This window comes from Osmia bicornis, chromosome 14 (assembly GCF_907164935.1).
Source record: "Osmia bicornis bicornis chromosome 14, iOsmBic2.1, whole genome shotgun sequence".
NCBI classification, from domain to species: domain Eukaryota; kingdom Metazoa; phylum Arthropoda; class Insecta; order Hymenoptera; family Megachilidae; genus Osmia; species Osmia bicornis.
Genome location: NC_060229.1, coordinates 7,369,874 through 7,392,690, shown reverse-complemented (window position 1 = coordinate 7,392,690; position 22,817 = coordinate 7,369,874). Strand labels below are relative to the sequence as shown.

General features: G+C 37.6%; 2 protein-coding genes across 5 annotated transcripts in view; one reads left to right on the top strand and one right to left on the bottom strand.

The window, feature by feature from the left end:
- Nucleotides 1–2,371: 2,371 nt before the first annotated feature.
- LOC114881379 (probable cytochrome P450 6a14) overlaps nucleotides 2,372–22,817 on the bottom strand; it is a 28,417-nt gene continuing 7,971 nt past the window's right edge. For 3 of the 4 annotated variants that reach the window (XM_046288679.1, XM_046288677.1, XM_046288678.1), the window contains 5 exons: nucleotides 21,272–21,653; nucleotides 17,636–18,161; nucleotides 16,790–17,011; nucleotides 11,886–12,137; nucleotides 2,372–2,716 (listed from right to left, as the gene is read on the bottom strand). In XM_046288679.1, coding sequence (XP_046144635.1) covers nucleotides 2,547–2,716; nucleotides 11,886–12,137; nucleotides 16,790–17,011; nucleotides 17,636–18,161; nucleotides 21,272–21,607 — 1,506 coding nt within the window. In that variant the 5' untranslated portion in view covers nucleotides 21,608–21,653 and the 3' untranslated portion in view covers nucleotides 2,372–2,546. Of the gene's footprint in view, nucleotides 2,717–11,659; nucleotides 11,792–11,885; nucleotides 12,138–16,789; nucleotides 17,012–17,635; nucleotides 18,162–21,271; nucleotides 21,654–22,817 lie in introns of those variants that run through there. The other variant, XM_029198145.2, reaches the window with a different exon arrangement.
- LOC123988465 lies at nucleotides 12,411–13,558 on the top strand. Its single transcript, XM_046288684.1, has 2 exons — nucleotides 12,411–12,687; nucleotides 12,796–13,558. The coding sequence occupies exons 1-2, from the start codon at nucleotides 12,553–12,555 to the stop codon at nucleotides 13,363–13,365; spliced, it is 705 nt and encodes a 234-aa protein (XP_046144640.1). The 5' UTR covers nucleotides 12,411–12,552; the 3' UTR covers nucleotides 13,366–13,558.

The following is a 22,817-nucleotide window of genomic DNA, read 5'->3' as shown; positions in this document are numbered from 1 at the left end:
TTAGCATTGTAGGGGTTCCCTCAGTTTAACAGCACAAAAGCGTAAAGATCAATTCATCTCTTAGATTTTCAATCAATACTCTCCTCTTTCTTCGCGTAGGCGCCAGTCGGTCCCTAACCCGTTCATATGTGTGAATTGAACGCTGGAATGGAAGCGCGAGATAGCATAGAAATTTGAATATTTGTTTGAATGTAAAGAGCGAGGGATGAGAACCCTCACAAGCGAACATTAGCGAACGTTCGAGGACTGTTTAGAGACGATGGGTCATACGGGGAAATAAAAGTCATTGTTTCGAATTTCTAAGAATTTGCCTGAAACTAAGATCCAACGGTAAATTATGAACAAGAAGAACGTTCTCGAACGAATTTTGTTACGGGTACAAGAACGAAGATTCGAATTAATATCGCCCCGAAACTATTAATTAAATCTCACGGCATCGTATGCTATTATAATTTTTCAATGAACAACCTGCGTTATACCCGCAATTCGCATTACTGGTCAATTTTCTTCTCGAACGAATAATTGTTGATAGAGCCGGTTGTTAAGCCAGTTCACCGATTATTAAACCTGTATAATGGCTCGCCAATTTTCATAATTCACATTAAAATTGTTAACTATGTTATTTTATATTTAATATTGAAAGTTATCTGTCGGGCAAGAATGTTTTGGAAATTGTACGGCGTAGAACTACCGAAAAGCCGTTAGACAGAGATGGATATCCAATAGAGAAGGAAAACATGATGTAGAAGATTTCGTCTAACACGCGCCCTCAACCAATAGCGACGCACGTGACGCCACCGTCACGCGCCATGGTTTGTCGAAATGTCCCCACGCAAGACATCGTTCTCGTGACGGGCCCTTCTGGCCAGGATCGCGATCGAAAGCGATCACTCTTTGTTGACCAAACGTGTAAGTACGTGACGTGAGCCCGTGCGTCCGAGAGATAAAGTTGTCGAGGAACATCGTGTAAATTAGCTCTGCCTATCCGTAGGCAGTGTCGAGAGGGTGAAATTCGCAATTTCGTGGCAAAGACTCAGAGACGCGCACGTAAAATCTTCATACTATAAAAATTCTATCTTTTCTTTCTGTGTTTTAATCCGTTTGTTCGCGTAGTTTTCGATTTAGCTTCATTGTCGCGTTATTAATTGAATATTTTAGAATCGTGTCGTCGTCTTGTTCGTACTCGTCGTCTTGTTCGTACTCGTCGTATTTCGTGATTCGTTAATTGTTCGCGTGAATTGCAATAAATATACGGTCAACCGCGCGCGAGAAGTGCGTGTGTGGTGAGATCTTTACCTTCTCTCTTGGTGTTCCAGATCATCAGGCAACGAGTTTTCGACGTTCAAAAAGCGATTTAACATATATTGTAATATTCACTTGCATGGTAAGCTTGTTCATTATTAATCTTTCGAGCACGGCATCCAAATTGAATTTCAACGAGCCAAAACGGGCAATCTATTAAGCCTACGGGTTATAAAAGTCTCTTCATTTTAGATCGTCCCGTCTTTTCATAATAAGGTACCGAATTAAAATTCGTATATTTTCGAATTTTTCATATTTTCTATTATCGCGATTTCCGAAACGATTGCCTCGACTACGAGCTTCAAACGAGGGACGACTTGTTAAGCCTTCGGGTTATAAGAGTCTCTTCATACAAGTCGTACCCTCGCGGATAGAATCCGCTATATTTGCTATCTCACCAATTGTCGAGATAGTCGTTTGTAACGAAATTGAAATTGCGTTCAAAAATTATATTAACAAGTCTCAATTCAAATCAAAGGGCGTTCACATTTTAATCAAACTTTATCCGAAACAATAGTCATTATTCTACAATAGGTTAAGCATCTTTACCCTTGTAAATCTAAATTGTTCAAACTCAAATTCGGTTAATTATCAGATTACACATATCAGTATTTTACGTTTCAGTATTCAGTTAAAAATTTATTTCTTTGTTAGTTTCAATAGTTACTTGAATTACATCTGATTTTTGCACACTAAACGTTTATTTTCATTTCTTTCAATTATAATACCTTTCTTACATTAAATCCACGCATTCCAACATACGGTTTCAAGGAGGGACCCGTATGGGACCCAGAGCACAAACGAACCCAACGGAAATAATTAAAATCTAACTTTTCCGTTTTTTAATCGTTCTGATCGTAGAGGACGTTTAACGCGTCATAAGCATTCAGGACTGGTGGCAGCGATACCTTTCTCATCGCCCACGAATAAAGGAAAGAAATAATCGAATCACCTACCATCTAGCCTAATCGGCTAAAATTATAAATCACTTTTCTTTTCTTTTTACGTTGCGCCCCCGCCCCGCATTACGCGCGCGCGCGTCGCAACGTAACAAAAAATTGACAAATAGTTTTCTAAATAATGAGTACAGTCATATTTAATGTTTCACAATACATATTTTGAAAAAGGTATCTCCATTGTTTCCATAAATTCTTGTAAATACATAATATTCATTTAAAAATTAACAATATTTTAACATTATTAACAATATCTCGATTGAATAAAGTTACAATCTGTTGAAGATACTAACTTTCTAGCTTCGTTATTTTGATATACAGTCCATTTTTCGGGCACATTATAAATGCAACTGGGTCAAATTCATATGGAATTTCAGTTTTCTCTGAAATATCGCATTTAAAATTACGAAGAATAGTTATTATGCCAATTTTTGATTGGTAAATTGCAAATCGTGCACCTGGAATAGAAAATACAAAGTAATAACATCAAAAACAAACAATCGCAGTACTTACTTTTTAATCAATTATTGACTAACTTAAAGTTCAATGAAAATTATATGTGTTTCTATCATTTCTTAACACAAAATAGCTGGTTGTTAATTACAAAACATAATGGATTAGAATGAAATTCATTTATTGTTTCCTTTCAAATTTCAATTAGGATATTTCATTGTAACGGCTGCTGCTAATTTGATGAACATATAATACGTTGTTGATTCAACAAATTTCAGTAAAAAATACTATAGTACAGTAAACTATCGTTATGTTGCCGGCGAGCAAACAGTAGGGGTGGAAAATCTGCCAAGCTTTTAAGGTATCATTTGAAGGAGGGAGAGAGAGAGGATAGAAATGTATCATTTTCATAAACTATGATGGTGGAAAAGGATGGCACTAGTATGCTTTAAAATCCATGTGACTGTCAAATCGCTCACGTGGCAATATAACAAGAGTCTACTGTATAATTTTTGGCTTAAAAACATATGTACAGTTGAGCATGGTAGGCTTGCCCCAAAAAAAGTGCAATACAGAATGCTTCGAAATAAGCAAGTGGCTCGGGACCGAACAGTTGCTTATTTCGAAGCAGGTTGCTATTCGGCTTGACTTTGTTCTCGAAACGGGACGATAGAGAACGCGCGAAACGAGTGAGAGATCCGAGGTAGCGGCAAATCATAAAGTGATCGGCCGAGTAGCGATGTTATTTTTTGAACAAGGATAGAATATAGCATGCCCTCTCATTCTCGCACTATGCTTTATTTCGAAGCAAATATACCAGACTGAGAAAGCATTATATATATTCCATCCTTCTTTTACTAACCGCTGTCACTGCTCAGTCAAGCGTGAAATTTATTACCCTAAACATTGGCTTCGCGCTTTCAAGGACCTCTCACTCATTTTTCGTACCTCTCACTTTGCGGGCGACTTCAAACAAAGAAGAGGGGATAGCGAGTTGCTTATTTCGAAGCAGAGACCACTTGCTTATTTCGAAGCATTACTGTACTTCCACCGCGTAGGCTTTTCTGGGTTTATGGGTACCTCTTCGGTATGTACAGTAAAGACTCGATAAGTGTGCAGAATTTAGGACCGGCGAGGAACATTTAGCGAACTGAAGATTCGATTCTGCTAACCGTTTGTATTTTGCCGACGTCGACGAACATAGAAAGAGACAGTCTAATAAAGAAGAAAGAGGGACTGAGAGTCGAGGTGGTCGTAAAAAATTAAATGCCTACATATCGGTGAGACAATACTAATGCAACAAACAAACTTTTTTATTTTTTATTTTTTTTTAATAAAATTTTCACCAACATATTGGTGAGATTTTCCTGATTAAAATGAGACCAAACACGATATTGTTATGACAATTGGTTATGATGATTAGGCTTGTAACAGAAGAATCGATTCTGTAACTCTTTGTATTTTGCCGGCCCGACGTCAACGTAGAAAGAGACATGGATTCGGAGCTGACATAAGGGTTAAAAATTAAATGCCTACATATTCATGAAAGAATACTAATGCAATAACATTTTTTTATTTATAAATTATGGTTTGTAAATAAAAATGTTATTAATACATGAAATTTTTCTGATTAAAATTATTCATTTTTACAAAAAATTACGAATAATTATAAAATTATACATACTGTAACAAAATACAAAAGATATTACAACAATCATGTGAAATTGCAGGAAGATACAAAACATAAGATTAAAAATAATTAAAGAAAAATTACAAAAGATGGTACAAAATTTGAAGAAATTATAAAAAAATAATGAATAAATGATAAATAATAAATGGTACATTAATATATTAAGGATAATAAGGATGAGAATGGTAATAAATATATTAGGGATTTTTTGTTAATAATTGTTCTAATTCCATTGTTAATTGGCTAGTTCGTACTGAATGGAATTTTAAACAGTGTAAAATTTCTTTCACTCTCTCTGGTCGCGAAGTTTCATTTAATTGTCCACTATTTTTCTCTTCGTCCTTTTCTTCTTCTGTTTCCTCATCTTCTTCTTCAATATCTTCTCTGCAATCCCCGTCACAATTTTCCTTACCCCGAATTCTTTCTTCACGTATACAGGTTGACAGAAAATCAGTGGCCTCTGCTTCTGATATCTGACCTTCACTCACTGTGGATATGAGTTCTTCTAAATTTTCCTCTTCAGAATCTTCCTCGCCATGTGAAGGGGCCCCAATTAAATTATTCCACCAGTTCCTAATATTTTCGGGTGTGACTTCTGCCCATGCTTGGACCACCATATCAATACAGTCCTTAATTGTGTAATTTTTATAAAATTCATTAATTCCCTCTTCGTGGGTTAAAACAGTTCGTAACATTTGTTTTCTAAAAACTCTTTTTGTTTTTTCAATGATCCCCTGATCCATGGGTTGAATAAGCGACGCTGTATTGGGGGGGAGATACATAATTTGAAAATTGTCTCGATCTTGCATATCATGTGGAATTTGATGATCTGTACAATTATCTAATAATCAAACTACTTTTCCGCATAGTCCTTTTCGTAATTGGTACGTACGAACACTCGGTTTAAAATGATTTTCGTACCAATCTATAAATAGTTCGCGATTTACCCACGCATTTTTTTGGGATTTAAATACCACTGGCAATCGGTGTAGCGAATGTTTTAATGCCCTTGGGTTGCGATATTTGTATATCACCAAGGGCATGATTTTATTACCTCCAGTGATGTTGACACACAAACCTATCGTTACGCGATCTTTTCGCATTTTATAACCACTAACACTTTTTTCAACTGCTAATGTCTTGGTAGGAAAGGCTTTCCAAAACAGCCCGCTTTCATCCATATTGTAAATATTCTCCAGATTAATATCATTGTCTTCAATAAAATGTTTCAACTCTTGAACAAAACTCTTGGCTGCATCTTCATTGGCGCTGGCCTTTTCTCCATACGCTTTAATCAAGCGAATATTATGCCGCCGTTTAAAGTTAGCAAGCCATGATTTGTTGACTTTAAAGTTTGTAGATGATGCCATGTCCTGCTTCAATTCTTCAGCCTTTTCTAATAACACAGCATCGGTCAAGAAATCTCCAAGCGTTCTCCTTTCCGTAAACCAAGTGAACAAACGATGCTCCAATTCTTCATACATCGGTTTTCTCACTCTTTGTCTTTGCCGCAGTCCTTTAGTTTTTGATGCAAATTCTTCAATACGTACAGCATTCCTTTTTATCCGACGAATTGTTATCGGATGCACGTAATGCTTTACAGCAACGTTTGCAACGGATAACGTTTTTAAATCTTCCAGAATTTGCAATCGTTGATGCATAGACAAATTCACCTTTCTAGTAGACATATTTTTGAAATAAATATGTTTGAAAAATGCACAATTTGTCTATAAATACTTCACTCTGAACTTAAAACTTTGGATATTAAACAATGAACGCTGATATTCAAGTGAACCTCGTTGTGCCACGAGTATTTCGTTCTAGCTTTCCTGCCCCTTCCATGAGGGTGAAAAATGTACGAAATTCTTATTTCTGATAGGTAGCTAAACGTTAACCAATAAGGATTTAGTGAAATTCCTGGTTTTTGGCAACGCCCATGAAAAAATCACCGCCTTCAAGGTTGAGTGGAAGGGTGGAAGGATGCACGTGTTAATGACGATATATCTTTAAGGGCCGGCGAGGTCAGTTAGCCTGGCACTATTCAGCTTTGGGGTAATTTATGGCACGTACTTAGACCGTGAGTGACCAGTCGAAGTGCAGGTGAAAATGTACAGATGCTCAATGATGACTAGCGTCTCGAAGTCACGTAGCGTTTGAGTATCGGGGGGATGACTGTTTCGAATAAGAAATTTTAGGGATGGTAATCAACCCATCCTATAAACTAGGAAAATATTATTTCTAAAAAACTGGCCACCAGACGGGAAACATTAGGGTGCTTTCTGGTAAGAGGCCTGCAGGAAACAGCATGACATCGTCGAATTATTCGTCGTACAGTAAAATCGGAAATTCTAAATTACTATATTTCTTTATGACAGTAAGCGTCCAGTTTGAATTTAAATCAATTTCTATTTTTAGGAGCGCAGACCTAGAGGGTGAATTTTTATTACCTACACTCCGTTCACCAAATTTTAGGACGGTACCTGCGTATTTTATTAATAACAGTACTTCACGCGGAGTAATCTCAGATTGTTAAAAATGTCTCTATAAGTTAGAAGATTTGTAAACCGACCGGTCATCAACGAAAGTCAACTAATAAGAAAATTAGAAATCACATGTAATTAATTGCGAAACAAAAAATTGTTAACTTCTCTTGTTATAGAAACGACCTAATCATTGCTGCTATTCATTCGCCGTTAATTTAGTATATAAAGTGAGCATTCACAGAAAGTAAATTATTTTAATATTATTCAGATTAGTTAAAATTATTATAACAATATCGTGTTTGGTCTCATTTTAATCAGGAAAATCTCACCAATATGTTAATGGAATTGTTAATAAGTAAAAAACTTTCATCGCTGCATTAATGTTGTCTCATCGATACAAATGCGACACAGATCTTCAAAGGAAAGCCGCGCCCTGTCATATTGCTCCCGGGCTTTCTCCGAGGGGGAACCTCCCCAGTGGTGGGGATAAACCGCGAACACTTAACGAATATGTAGATCCTTTCGAACACTTATCGAGTCTTTACTGTAGGTACTGTTCGTTGCAGCTAAGTTGCCGAGCACCGACAAACTGAACGGCGCGCGCGGCGCGGCGCAGCGCAGAGGTAAAGGGACTGGGCCGCTGGCTCCACAAAATCCTTTCCAGGATTCGCGAATTCAAGTTCAGGAATCTCACCGTAGGCCACGCCTACCCAGAGGCGGTCCCGAGGAAAATGACGATGTAAGGAAGGAGAGACTGCTACATACATATAGGGGAAGGTGGAGTATTATGGTCACTATAAATTTATTTAATTTTTTAAGTAATCTAGCAATCAGAAATGAAAAAGCAAACGGCTTTCAAACAATCCATAATCCTTAATCTAACTCATTCCATCTTGTCTTTTGTGAATAACTTCATGAACTTTGTAATCTTAATGACAATGTATTTAGAAAGTGTAATTTTTGGCCATTACGCCCCACAAGCGTGGTAACATGGCCACTACTACGGGGCGTTATGGTCGCAATAGTTTTTTATTATACTTTTTAGTATTTCTTTGATAATTGATAATTTAATAAGTAAACTTTATGACATAAATAATTAAAAACAGTTTTAATAAGTTTGTATAGTTGTCGAATTTTTCAGTGTCACTGCGTTCTTTCTGAAATTAAGATTTAGCTAGATTTCACACCGGCAAACAGAATCAATGGCCACAGAAATCAATAGCTATACCACCCCAATCATAGTGTCCCTAACGCCCCGAATGGTGTTTCCTTTTAATCGGAATAAGATTTTACGTCAAATTTGGAAAACTGATTCACTACTTGAAAGGCATAATAGTTCAGCTTTCGTTCTTTTGTCCATAAACATTAAATATAAATTTAATTCGATATTTTCTGATTAACGAGACAAACACTAATTTTAACTTTCCAGAGTTTAAAATCTTTACTATTTAATATCATTTTTAAATTAAAACTAATGGACTTTATTTCTTTTTCTGATTGTAATGCTCATATTTTGATACAAAGTTAATATTTTGAAATAAAAATTTCATTTATACAGTAATGCCTCACGTTGTCCCAATGTTGTTCTATGTACCTACTAATGCCGCCCGAAAAAGGAAATGATTTTCTCTTGTAGAAATACCAACTTCCGCATTTTTTATCAGATCTTTGCGTAAGCGACGTCAATCGATTCCTTATGTTTTTGTGATAAAAATGAACCCAAACGCGACATAAATTGGACAATAATTAACCAAGTTACGTGAAAAATCTAAATGCATAGTTAAAAGCCAATTTCGTTAAAAGTAGACCGGTTTACGTGATATGAGGTGTCATTTTAATCGGGAGAACACCAGCAATTCATTAGTACCACTTTCATACCGATGCGATGAAAAATATAGAATTTGATGTTTTGAAAAATTAATGTGGTCGGTCGGTTCGACCTTAGGCCGCCGAGCGCCTACCGGGGACCCGTATCCGGTATATCCTGCGAAAAGGAAAATGGTTGTTTTCTTTTGTCGCCTAGCATTTACCAGCAGCACAGAAAATTGCAAAGGAAAGGAAGGTGGGCTCTGCTGGTTATATTGTCATAGAGCCCGCCCGTTTTTAAACACAACCGCTGTTCCAGTGAAACATAGAGTAAATAGATAAACCACATAAATAGATAGATATGTTGGTGATGCTACAAATGATTCTCGGTTGATTAAAAATGATCCAATAGAAATATATATATTCGGAAAGAGCGATCCTTCCGAATTATGTGTTTATGTGGTTTATCTATTTACTCTCTGTTTCACTGGAACAGCGGTTGTGTTTCGAAATGGGCGGGCTCTATGACAATATAACCAGCAGAGCCCACCTTCCTTTCCTTTGCAATTTTCTGTGCTGCTGGTAAATGCTAGGCGACAAAAGAAAACAACCATTTTCTTTTTCGCACGACATACCGGGTACAGGCCGCAGGTAGGCGCTCGGCGGCCTAAGGTCGAACCGACCGACCACATTAATTTTTCAAAACATCAAATTCTTTATTTTTCATCACATCGGTATGAAAGTCGTACCAATGGATTGCTGGTGTTCTCCCGATTAAAATGACACCTCATATCACGTAAACCGGACTACTTTTAACGAAATTGGCTTTTAACCACGCATTTAGATTTTTCACGTAACTTGGTTAATTATTGTCCAATTTATGTCGTGTTTGGATTCATTTTGATCGCAAACACATAAGGAATTGATTGACGTCGCTTCCGCAAAGATCTGATAAAAAATGCGGAAGTTGGTATTTCTACAAGAGAAAATCATTTCCTTTTTCGGACGACATACCTGGTACACAGAATACAGAAATTCGGACCCGAAGTTGCACGGAAAGTTGTACAACTTTATTGCATAGTCTGAACGCGGCCAAAGTCACACCTCACGCACACGCATTCTAGATCGTCGCGCGCTATTGGCCGATGCGGTCACACATACTAATCGCGTCGCCTGACAAAGACGCTACGACACAAAGTGAAATGAGACCATGTCTGTATTGCGGTAAATTTTAAACCATGGGCGTAGACTCGTATTATAGAGTTTCATCTACAAACCAAATAAAAATGTCACAAAACAGGTTACATGTTTCTGCTTCAAGACTCTCTTTCCCTTTTAAAATTTTAAATTCTATATCTTTGCAATACATTGGAAATCAATTTGCAGATAATTTCAAATCGTTGTCATAAAACTCTAAGTTCAGTCTATTCAGAACATTTAATTTTGTTATATACATACAGGGCGTTCAACAACAGCTGGGAGATTTTTCAAGGGGCGATTCTAGGGATCAAAATAAGACGAAAATCAAGAATGACGAAATAGCGTTTGCGACTTTGTTTTCCAGTAATTAACATATAAAAATTGGAGTAAAAAGCGCCTAAAACTTGCAATGTGCCCAGCACCGACGACTGAACATCATGTCAGCAGGGGTAGGTACAATCATAACCTAGAAGAGAAAGCCGAATGCTGCAGTACCGAGAAACAGAATAGCACGAGGTAAGTTTCTACTATTCAATGATTCTTGGTTATGACTGTACCCACCCCTGCTGACCTGACGTTCAGTCGTCGGTGCTGGGCAGATTGCGAGTTTTAGGCGCTTTTTACTCGAATTTTTAAATGTTAATTACTGGAAAACGAAACCGCAAACGCTATTTCGTCATTCTTGATTTTCGTCTTATTTTGATTCCTAGAATCACCTCTTAAAAAATCTCCCACCTGTTGTCGAATACCCTGCAAATGTAAGGAAAAGTAATTGACTTCTATTAACAATACAGTACAGTTTTCGTATTTCGTTTAGTACTATCCCCCTCGGAAATACGGAATTGCTACGCCTATGTAAGAGCGTGCCGCTAAAGTCTAATGGTGTGGATTACGCGAGGATCAAACGTGGGGACAGGGCGGAGCGTGCAAAGTGCTGCCTTTGCCCCTGTGCAGTCCCTCTCTTCAACTTCAACTTCATTCAAAGTTCGCCGCAATGCTGACTTCGTACCATCTCGCTTTGTCAGGCGACGCGACGCGATTAGTGTGTGATCGCATTGGCCAATAGCGCTCGACAATGTAGAAGGCGTTTGCGTGAGAAGTGACTTACCGACGTCGACCAATCGTACCCGCATTCGTCAACTTCTCATCTCCCTATAAAACTGTGTCCACCGATTTCTTCCTACGCCTATGTCACATCCGACGTTCATGTTCTCTTCATTGGAAGTTACGCAACACGCGACACGACTTCTTTGATGAGAGTTCAGTTTATAGTAAAGCAATATAGCATTCTTAATTTTACTTTTTTTACCGATAAATTTGTTTAACATATTGTTGATACCTTTTTAGTTAAAATAAGACCAAATACGTTATAATTTGGATCATATTTACTTATTTTATGTACAAAGGAAAATCCCCAAACTATGCAATGTTTGGTCTCATTTTAATCAAAAGAATTGTACCAATATGTTAAAACAATTTACATGCAGAAAAATTTAGAAATAAAAAAGTTAAACTATTGTTAATTTGTTAGCTGCTACGGCTTTTATGCCGTGAGATTCGAGAAGTAGTATCTGTTCTACTCGTATTGTCCATTTTCGCTTCCCAGATTACAGACAACGTCAGAGGCATTACTGTACTATTAAAAATTCAAGTGGCCACTTCACCTGCAGTGGCGACTCTAGATCAGTTACACCATTTACGCATAAAGTTCAAGTTTATTTCATTATTCACATTATCTTAATATGTACTAAATTTTATGACATTTAATAATAAAAGATCATGTTATCTGTTCTTAAATCACTTTTAGTATTAATATCGACAAAATTAAGATTTTAAGAATTCCTGTTTGCTCTCTAACGCCATTTTCCCTAGGGAAGCCTACTCTGCTCAATACTCTATACCTTTTGAAACATGATAGGATTAATAAATATCATTTTTTGCAGACACTATGTCATCTATCACGAGCTTATAATTAAATTATTCATTTATACGTACCAATGCAGTTTCTTGGGCCATCGCCGAAGGGTATGTAGTGCATGGGGTGCTTGACTTTCACTGCGTCTTCTGAGAATCTTTCGGGGTCAAATTTGTCTGGATCTGGGTAAACTTCCGGATCTCTGTGAATTGCAAATAGAGGTATCCATACCTTGGCGTCCTTAAGAATTGTCAACTTCGGGTTTTCGAACGTGTAACTTTCCGTTGTCTCTCTGCTTAAAAATGGTAGAGGCGGATATTTCCTTAATGTTTCTGTAAACAAATCAAGAAACAATTTACTAAGATATAGTGAATATAATCCTGCAGTAATTCTATTTTATATTTCCATTTGTATTGATGTGTAAAATATGCTACAATCAAATAGTGTGCAAGTTGTTATTCAAGTGAAATATAAAATAATTTTTAACAAAAAAAACCGACTTCGAAATGCACTAAAAAGTGTAAAATAATTTCTATTTCATTTATACCAGTATTCTACAGTTATTAATAAAGTCAACTTAATCGTTAAATAGGATACTAAATACATTTCAACCTTTTCGGAGGAGGCGCAAAATTAAAAACTTTTCTTCTATTTGGAAGATCCTAGTTCAGGGATTGGCAACCGATGACACGGTTGAAGCTAAGCACAAAATAAAAATACTCCGTACACAGTAAGTACCAGAATGAGATGAGGAAGATGGAGGCCTCCATGAGGTCAGGCGCGGGGGCCAAAGAAGTATATACACCACGGCTGCTGTGGGTGCACATCATGGATCAACTCATGAGACCCACGCGAAGGAGAAGAGAATCGCAGAGCACACTGGTAAGTTACTGCTCATTTAAATGCATCCTGTTGCAATCAGTAGTATACATTTTGTTCTTATGTGCTCTACTCGTGTGCAAAAGTGTTAATGTTCTCGCGCTCTTTCAGACATATCCAAATGCGGCACCATCGCGATGGTGTACCGGCCTGCCAACTTCCGACAGCGCAGATCCATCCGGGACTTCGGCGGAGGAAACGCCGCCGATGGAACCCGCGCCGTCTTTTGCCGGAACTTCAAATCCCGGGAAAAGGAGAAAAGTAGAGCAACTGACTGGAGCAGTGAACCAGCTACAGCAAATAGCAGAAATGCTGCACGCATTCGAGTCCAGGGAGGACGATTGGGACGCGTATGGCCAATTCAGAGCCAAGCGGATGCGCGCCCTCGCCCCGTACCTGGCAACTGAATGTCAAGAAGAAATAAATAACATTTTAAATAAATACAAACAGATCGCAAGCGCGGCAACATACGTTGTACAGTCCACGCAACCCGCATCGAACACTCCACCACTCACACAACCCTCACTGAACACTCCACCGCCCACACAACCTGCACCGTACACACCACCACTCACACAACATGCACCATACATTGTACCACCCACACAATTACATTCTTACCAACCGATACAATACATTTCCACCTATGACACTACACAGACACCATATATCGTGCAGTAAAAACATATGTAAAAACTGTTTGTAAATAATTGTATATATATAATTTGTATAGTTAGTATTAATGATTAGTTTTAAAGGTTAGTTTTAAAGGAATGAATGTGCATTTGTATGGAAGGGTGCGAATGTATGGAATAAAATGACTATTAACCATCTCAACAAGTTGCATTTCGTTTAGCACCACTCCCTTCGTCCCCGTCAGTAAAAAATGAGGTAATTATTTAGAGATACGGACCACCCTCCAATGACCTTGACCTTGACATATGTTGTCAAGGTCACCCTCTTGAGCGACGTTCAGAAGGTTTTAGCCGTCGCTCGTTTTTTATTAAAAAGTTATTAACCAAAACAGATTTGTAAGAATTAAGGTGGAAATGTCCATTAAAACTCAATTAGAAGTGAATATTATTGATGTATTAGTTTAGGTCAGGTTATATATTTATATCCGGCCGCCGTAAGGTGGCTGGCAACTCTTTCGTTATTATTTAAACAACACTATCATTTGGAGAAAGCGTTGCCGGCCGCCCAGCGTCGGCCGGATTTAAATATATAACCTAACCTAACCTATCACATCTATGTATGGTTTCAATAATAATAATAAATTTAATTCATTTATTCATTTATATTTTCCGTTAAAGGGTACATAGTAGACATTATTTCAAAAAATTCATCCAACCGTTCGTTGAAATCGTATGTTTTTCTAAATATAAATTCTGCTAAATAATGGTGAAAATGGTATTTTCTACGACCATATTGTGGAATACCTCCGCGAATATCTCTCCATAAGCGTTCTCTGTTTTGGGTATGGATACCCGTATTTGGATCAACAAAATTTTCAGAATGGGTGACTACGCTATGTTGATATATTTTTTTGTCGATTTTCTTATAAGCTTTCCAACAATCGCTGTAGATTATTGACCCAGGAGCAATGTATTTTTCGATTAAGGGTAGTAGCACTTCTGCACTACGAGATACAACTGGCACGACAAACATATTTTTCGTGCCCCGTTGTATACCACCAAAGAGCCATTGTCCTGTGATCAATCGTCCACGATGGTATTTTCGACGTCCGAATTTAGCTTCATCAATTTCGACGATGATTCCATTTCCACCAATTGGATTTTGTTTGCACATCAACCATTTATTCGTGAGCTAAAATGCCACATTGTTGTATTCAAATATTATATATGTACATTTACGAATAAAATCATTAGGAAATAAATTAATTATCTCTTGGCAAAAGTTCACCCAATCAACTGCTGTGCATGATGAAATATTCAGCTCCTTTTCCAGAAATCTTTGTCGAGGGCAATTCATTATCATGACATAGCATATTAATCGACAACTTACGGTAATATTTATAACGCTTTGCGCAAACCATTATGCGTTTTAATACTCAAAATAACTGCTATATTTTCGAAACTTTATTGGTTAATAACTTTTTAATAAAAAACGGGCGACGGCTAAAACCTTCTGAAGGTCACTCAGGAGGGTGACCTTGACAACATATGTCAAGGTCAAGGTCATCGGAGGGTGGTCCGTATCTCTAATTAACCTATATTTGGAATATTTAACGGCATACTTTAATACATATTTCTATTGGGTCGTTTTTAAAAGACCGAAAATCGTTTGTAGCATCACCAATATATCTATGTATTTATGTGGTTTATCTATTTACTCTATGTTCCACTGGAACAGCGGTTGTGTTTAAAACTGGGCGGGCTCTATGAGGATATAACCAGCAGAGCCCACCTTCCTTTCCTTTGCAATTTTCTGTGCTGCTGGTAAATGCTAGGCGACAAGAGAAAACAACCATTTTCTTTTTCGCACGACATACCGGATACGGGTCCCCGGTAGGCGCTCGGCGGCCTAAGGTCGAACCGACCGACCGCATTAATTTTTCAAAACATCAAATTCTTTATTTTTCATCGCATCGGTATGAAAGTGGTACCAATGGATTGCTGGTGTTCTCCCGATTAAAATGATACCTCATATCACGTAAACCAGACTACTTTTAACGAAATTGGCTTTTAATTATGCATTTTGATTTTTCACGCAACTTGGTTAATTATTGTCCAACTTATGTCGCGTTTGGTTTCATTTTGATCGCAAAAACATAAGGAATCGATTGACGTCGCTTCCGCAAAGGTCTGATAAAAAATGCGGAAGTTGGTATTTTTACAAGAGAAAATCATTTCCTTTCTCGGGCGGCATACCTGGTACAGGCACGGCGAGAAACACAAAAATTCGGACCCGAAGTTGCACGGAAAGTTGTACAACTAAGTTGCATAGTCTGAACGCGGCCAAAATGGGACTCTTCTCTTCATTACACACATTTTCACGCACACAGCCGTCTTCGTTGCAGGGGTCAAGTAAGCGATGACAGAAATGGGATGTCGACTTCTACATTCTATTGTGGCGACAATTCCTTTGGGTAGCGTAGCGAGAGGATCACCCTGTATATAGATGCATAGACGACCGATGTACTACCGTTTTGAATTTTGTACGCGCCGCCTTGACGTGGCTGATGCCGCTCCGTCGCAATACGATCTTAACATAGTTAGAGTATCGCACGCCATGATGTTGAACCAACGCGAATATCAGTAACGGCGCATGTGCGTAACGTAACCCACAGTGCTAACAGCGCCTCTTGCAGCAAAAATGTGTAATACACGCTGACGTAGGCATGACGTAGGTATTAATAAAACTGATCGAAATTTATCGATGAAAAAACAATTAATATCTCATAAATAAATGCACCGATTGAGGTGTTATTGGGCTCAAAAGAAAGAGAAAGACAAGCCGAAGCAGATTGTGTTATTAGAATGAAGTTCAGTTGCGTACTTTTTCTGCAATAGCAAATTATTTTTTGCATAACGCTCAAAACGCTCTGCTTCGGGATAATATACTCACGAAGTAGAGTCTCGCAGTCGCCGGCAGACCAGCCTTCGGCCTAAACTACTTGGCGTGGAGACTCTATCGAGTCTCCTGATCTCCTGATCTCCTGATCTCAGTAGAGAATCGGCAACTGCATGCTGACTCATACGCCGGTAGAGACACGTAGGCATACGTAGAATTCAATGTAGTAGCAACAATAGTTTTTCACGAATATCTCGGAAACTTAAGCTTTCCGTTAATTATGCATAATGAAAAAGTTGTTCAGAATCATGTCCCCGAAAACATATTAAAAGGTCATTGAAATCGTCCAATCTTGACATTAACAACTTCCTGTATTTTGCAATAATAATGAAAAAATGAAAAATTTTTTTCAATGGGACCAATCGGAAGACATACCCTACAAGATGCAAAAGGTCTCGTTCCGATTGGTCCATTCATCTCGGAGTAATCGGTGAACACACACAAAAAAACACATACTGATCGAATTGAGCAACCTCCTCCTTTTCGAAGTCGGTTAAAAAATAGTACTTACCTCGAAAAACTTTATCCAGGTACTTCATCTGTTTGACAGTTTCGTATTTCCATTCCCCGTTGTTTTTCGCGTCGAATTCTTTAATTTCTTCTCGTAATTTATTCTGTATCTTTTGGTTTAGAGTCAATTCATAAATAGCATTGGCTATCGTTGTCGATGAAGTTTCGAAACCAGCTGCGAAAAACACAAACGCTTGTGCAGCCAGTAAAGTGTCCGTCAATCCTAAAGAAAGAAGGAGTAATACAGTGTATGATATTTGACGAAAATCAAGTCAAATTATAGTAACATCAAGTCAAATCAGTCGTACATGTAGTTTGAACAAAATATTATTGTAGCAAAACATTGATCATCAAACCGTAATTAATACTGTGCAATAAATTTTAATTGTTTTTATATTTCGCAATGTTCAATAACAATTCGAATCTTAAAACTATTTGGAGAGTTGGAACCATAAATTTTATGTAAATGTGCTTTAACAGAATGAATTTGATCTAAATGTAATAATCTCGATGATTTCAGGGTAGCCTATGTGAAACGCTTATCAGACATCCTCATTGATTTAATTAGGAATTTTTGGGGGTGCATTATTGGAAATTTTGAATTTCTGGAATTCTGAAATTTCGGAATTTTGGATTTTTCTGATTTTAAAATGCTAGTGTGAGAGACCACTCTACATTTTTGGAGAGTAACCAATTCACATTTTAGAGGAAGGGGTAGGCTCATCCCGGCTCCTACTTACTTACACCAGTCGATATCGTTAAATTAAAATAGGTTTTGAACAGTATAATTTAATCACTATAATTTAATTACTGATCCAAGAGAATTTGAAACATTAATAAAACTTACGGATACCGCTGACTCTTTCAGGATGTTTCTGCAGCTCCAAAAGTGTATTTATAAAATCTGATTTCACTATGTTGTTGTGCTTCCTATACTCCATCGTACTTATAGTGATTCTCTCAATGAATGCCATTGTTTTATCCTTAGGAAGTACATAACCAAGTAAATTATATAACTGTGGCATACATTCTTTCATTCTGAACTTCAAAAGTGCTGTAAAGTTAGTAGCGAAGATTTCTCTGCCCCTTTTGCGGAATTCACTTTCAGTTTCCGACATCGAGTTCATTTCAATTCCAAATGCACAGCTACCGATCGCGTCAGTCGTGTATTGGGCTGCTACTTCTCGGATTTCGATGGGTTCTCCTTTCTGTACTAAAGTATCCATATATTTTTCCAAATGTTTAGCGCAATCAAGAATCAGGGAAAAGATTCCTTTGAGTTTGCCAGATGTAAATACTGGAGAGAGTTGAGTTCTTAGCGGACGCCATCTTTCGACCTCCAGAGCAAAGAGGTGCTGAGATAACGGTTCTGCCTATATTCATTAAATAATTTGATTTATCATTCACATGGTAGAATATTGTGTCAATGTACAGTGTCGAGCAAAGTAGGCTTCCCTAAAGCCTCGTACAGACTTGAGCATGTTTGCCCGAACGGACGCTTTCGACGCACAAATGCTCTAGTGCAGACCTGTCTAACTTGTTACGGGGAAAACGTAACGAAACTTAACAAACCGTTAACGGGTGAAGCCCGTCAATACTTCTACGTTCAAGGAAAATAAATGAGACACGTGTGTCACTTGAGAGTCGAGACTAAAAACTGCTTCATTTTTGTATTGCGGGGGTGTTTATATCCTCCGGTCTTATTTTTGGGGGTTGTTGTATGACCAATTCACCGCCAACAAAGATATCCCAACACAAACATATCCTAGTCATAGGTCCAGCTCATCTAGCCTCCTGTACTCAGTTAGTCATCCTATTCCTTGTACCTTGATATCTCATAGTCCTAACTCATCTAGCTTCTTCCCCCAGTTATTCATCCTGCCCCTTGTACTTTGCTCATCCTCTGACCACCGGTTACCCACACTTACCCTATATATACATGTACCCCAAAACGTCTTGTCAGATTTTTCTGTAGTCAGTACCAGCGTGCGCTTCTTACCGTTCGTCTAATAAACGTCTTGATTTTAAAGTGTTGTACTTGATTCCTGAAACCTGTACGAGGCTTAAGAAAAATGTTGATGTCTCAAGGTCACCCCTCCCATCTCTATAGACTTCACGGGTTCTCGATTTTCTGACCCTCCTCGTAGGCCTTCCTTTCCTTAGGTTTCCAGTCCTTTCCGGGGGTTTCCTCCTCCGTGGAATCCTGCCCATCCTCGGAGGCGAAATTGGAATATCAACTTCCGAAGCCAGTGTTATACTTTCGAACAGCTAACAACTTAGCAGATCCTGGATCAGTGTCCGGACAAAAAGGACACTAGAGAATAGGCCAACTGTTCTGCTGTCAACTGTTCGAAAGCGAAACACGCGTTTCAGAATTTGATATTCCAATTTTCAAATCCTTATACCTCGAAAACAAAGCCGCAGATTGTGCCAACGTGCTATCGCCGTCTTATTCATGACCATAGCAAAGAGTAAGTATAATAAGAGGCGACACTCTGAGAGAGAAACTACTTGTAGAGTGAGACAAAGTGATACTACCCATTTAAAGGGCCATTCGGCAATCTTCGGTTTTGACCGTGAACAGTCGTGAGCGCGCGATAAGTTTGTACTGTGGATTCGCGTACATAGCCTATATTGTGGAAACTTCTTTGTCAGAATGCTCCAAAAAGCAAGAGTTTATGGCATTTCAGACCGTCATAAACCGGGAATTTCCGTACTTACCTGGCAGGTACCAGGTAGGTACGGAGTGCACTGTGGCTTGGTTATTTCTGTTGGAAACGTACAACCGTGTGGTTTGTATATTTATCAGATATCGTTCCTTGTTCTGCGATTTTCTTCCGTTTTCTACTTTCTGCTGTGTGTTTTCTGTTTTTTACTTTCTACTGTGTGTTTTCACATTTTAGGCGTCACCGAAAATAATAGTAAAATTTTATTAGGGGGTTTGGAATTATTTTATATTTTTGATCCTCCACATTTAATGAAGTCTATCCGAAACAATATGTTAAAGTACGAATTTCACTGGGCAAACAAAAAGACCTCATGGTCTTATATAGAACAATTTTATAATAAGGATAAATTATTAAATAACAGATTAGCTCCTAAATTAACAAACAGTCACATATATCCAACTAATTTTGAAAAGATGAGGGTCAAATATGCAACTCAGGTTTTGAGTTCGACTGTTGCAGCTGGATTAGAAACATATTTAACACTGGGATGTTTACCCACGGAAGCAGTTGGGAAATTTCTAGTTATAAAGAGTATTACATCCAACTCATTCAAACTTCCCGCTCGTTGATACTACCCATTTAAAGGGACAGCAAAACCTCGACATCAAAGGTGCCGCCGGGAGTGTCGCCTCTTGTTATACCTCCTCTTTGACCATAGTTTGATCGTAATCGGTAGCCAACACTGGCGGTTCAGCCCGCGGTCTTCGCGCGCTTTAATTGGCCAGTGTTTTTCGTTAATAATTCAAAAATTTAGCCTTAACCAACATCTAAGCAGAGGAAAAAGTTGTTCATAGCCACCTCAGCGATCACTCTTTCACAGAATTAACACTCTTTATAGGACACACTGTATAGATTTGCGACGGCTTTCTGCCATTTCCATATAAACGTTTACCCGGGAAAGTTTGAAGTACATATTTACTTTGTTCTTCGTAGTTTTCAGTTACATACTACATTTTGTAATATTTAATTATGTTATTTTCTTTTAAATCACTTTTAATGTTAATATTGTCGAAATCAAAGTATCAAGAATTGCTGCTTCCTCTGTAACACCATTTCCCTGGGGAAGCTTACTGTGCTCGGTATTGCGCAAGTCACTGCTAATGTTTTGAAACTGAATAATCATTATATAAATAAAGCATTTAGAACGAAAGGGGTGCAAGAGACATTTTTTGAAATTTTGGGATTAAGAACAGCAATGGTTAGTTAAAATGTTAAATAAAATATTATAAATAAAATAAAGATAGCAGTTACATCGCCTTAATTATAGGTGCCCCCAACATAATAATGTTATTCTGTATTCTAATAATGTTATTCTAATATCATTGTTCTAGATTCCAATAGATCTTATAGCATTGGAAATTGAGCTATAAGGTTTGTATTTATGTAGATCAATTAAGGACCAGAATCATTCATTACAAAACAAATTTATTGTATAAATAATAATAACTTGTAAATCATTAATGGCTACGTTATACCAAAAGCTACATTACCGTTTTGTAATGGAATCCATAAATTATGTGAGAGGTATATTAAATCATAAAAGATGATGGAAAATATTTCGATTAAATACAATTATATTATATAGTAACAATTTGACATAAATAATTTTAATTAAAAAAAAAAAACTTAAAAAAATTTTCTCGAAAATCTAACAAATAATAGTACATACCGTAATAAAGAGTTGTTAAAATTGTTAGTATAGGCGAAAATTCAGTATAGAATTAAATTTTGTTAAAGGTATGTTTATTACTTACTATTTCATGTCTTATGAAGCCACGGTTTGCAAATTTGGAGAAATCTTTAATAAGGACATCCTTGATGATATCAGGATCAAGAATAATTAGAATGGGTTCTCTTCTTACGAATATTCCAATCATTGGTTCGTTCTTGTATTTCGTGTAAAGATTCGTTAAGAAGTTTGCTAATGACTCCTTTGCTAACATTGGTGCCATAATATTGCCAAACACTGGTATGGGTTTTGGACCTCTGATTCCACGCTTTTTCCAATAATTAAAGGTCGACGTGAAATAGTAGTAGAATGCAAGAAACACTGCTACGAGGCCGCAAGAAATTTCCAAATATGTCGCCATTTTGGTTTAGGTTTCTTCAAGAATTCAATTAATCATAGATTGAAAACTGTAAATTATAAAATGATTAAATAGTGTTAGATAATTATTCAGAACTCTCCTTAAAGGGTTGCAAGGAGCAGGGCTAAAGACGATATTATTGAAAATGTTTAATTAAAAACAAATAAATCTATTCTATTAAAACTACTAAAATCTATTCTATTAAGAGTCCCCGCAGACTGCAGACTTTCTATCGGCCGATAGTTTGGTCGTGTTGGCCTGTTAACGCGCACACTGGGCCAACTAAATACTCGGGTTGGTGAAAGAAGAAACAGGGTGGAAAGAGATGGATAGTTTAGTTTGAATGCAATCGTGTAGCCTATCAAACTTATTTATCGGCTGATACAGAATCGTTGTAATATGCGCACTTGCATACATCTTCATACTGATTAAGATCCCGATCAAACTATCGGCCGATAGAAAGTCTGCAGTCTGCGGGGGCTCTAAAACTACATCATAAGGCACGCAGGCCGTCGGTTGACGTGTTATTGCAGACGTCCTTGACGGCTGTGTCTCTGTTATTAGGAATATTTTATACTTCTATATTCATTTAATCAGTTTTTTACGCGGCAGATGAATAATTTTGATTGCGATACGATATTCAAGAATATTTCTTCTTTATTTTGTTTTCTTCGTCTATTGTTATGAATTAGGCTCATCGTCAGTTTTATTTAATTACATAGTATAGTTTCAATTGTTCGACTTCTTACGCAGACGGAGTCGCGAACATCAGCTAGTATACAGGATGTGCAAAATTTTAAGTGGTGATTCTAGGGATCAAAATAAGACGAAAGTCAAGAATAACGAAATAGCGTTTGCGGCTTTGTTTTCCAATAATTAACGTTTAACAATTCAAGTAAATAGCGCCTAAAACCTGCAATCTGCCCAGCTACAACGACTGAACGTCAGGTCAGCAGGGATGGGTACAGTCATAACCAAAAAGAGAAAGCCGAATGCTGCAGTACCGAGAAACAGAATAGCACGAGGTAAGTTTCTACTACAGGGCGATTCTCTCGCTACGCAAGACAAAAGCCGTGCCGCACAATGGAATCCCTGCTGTTCCGTTTCTTGTCTTCGTTTCAGCCATAAACACACATAAAGCAGTTTTGGGTCCGGCGATATGGCCCCTGGGTCTTTTTACCCGCAAAAACAGCAGGGTTCGATTCTGTGGTAC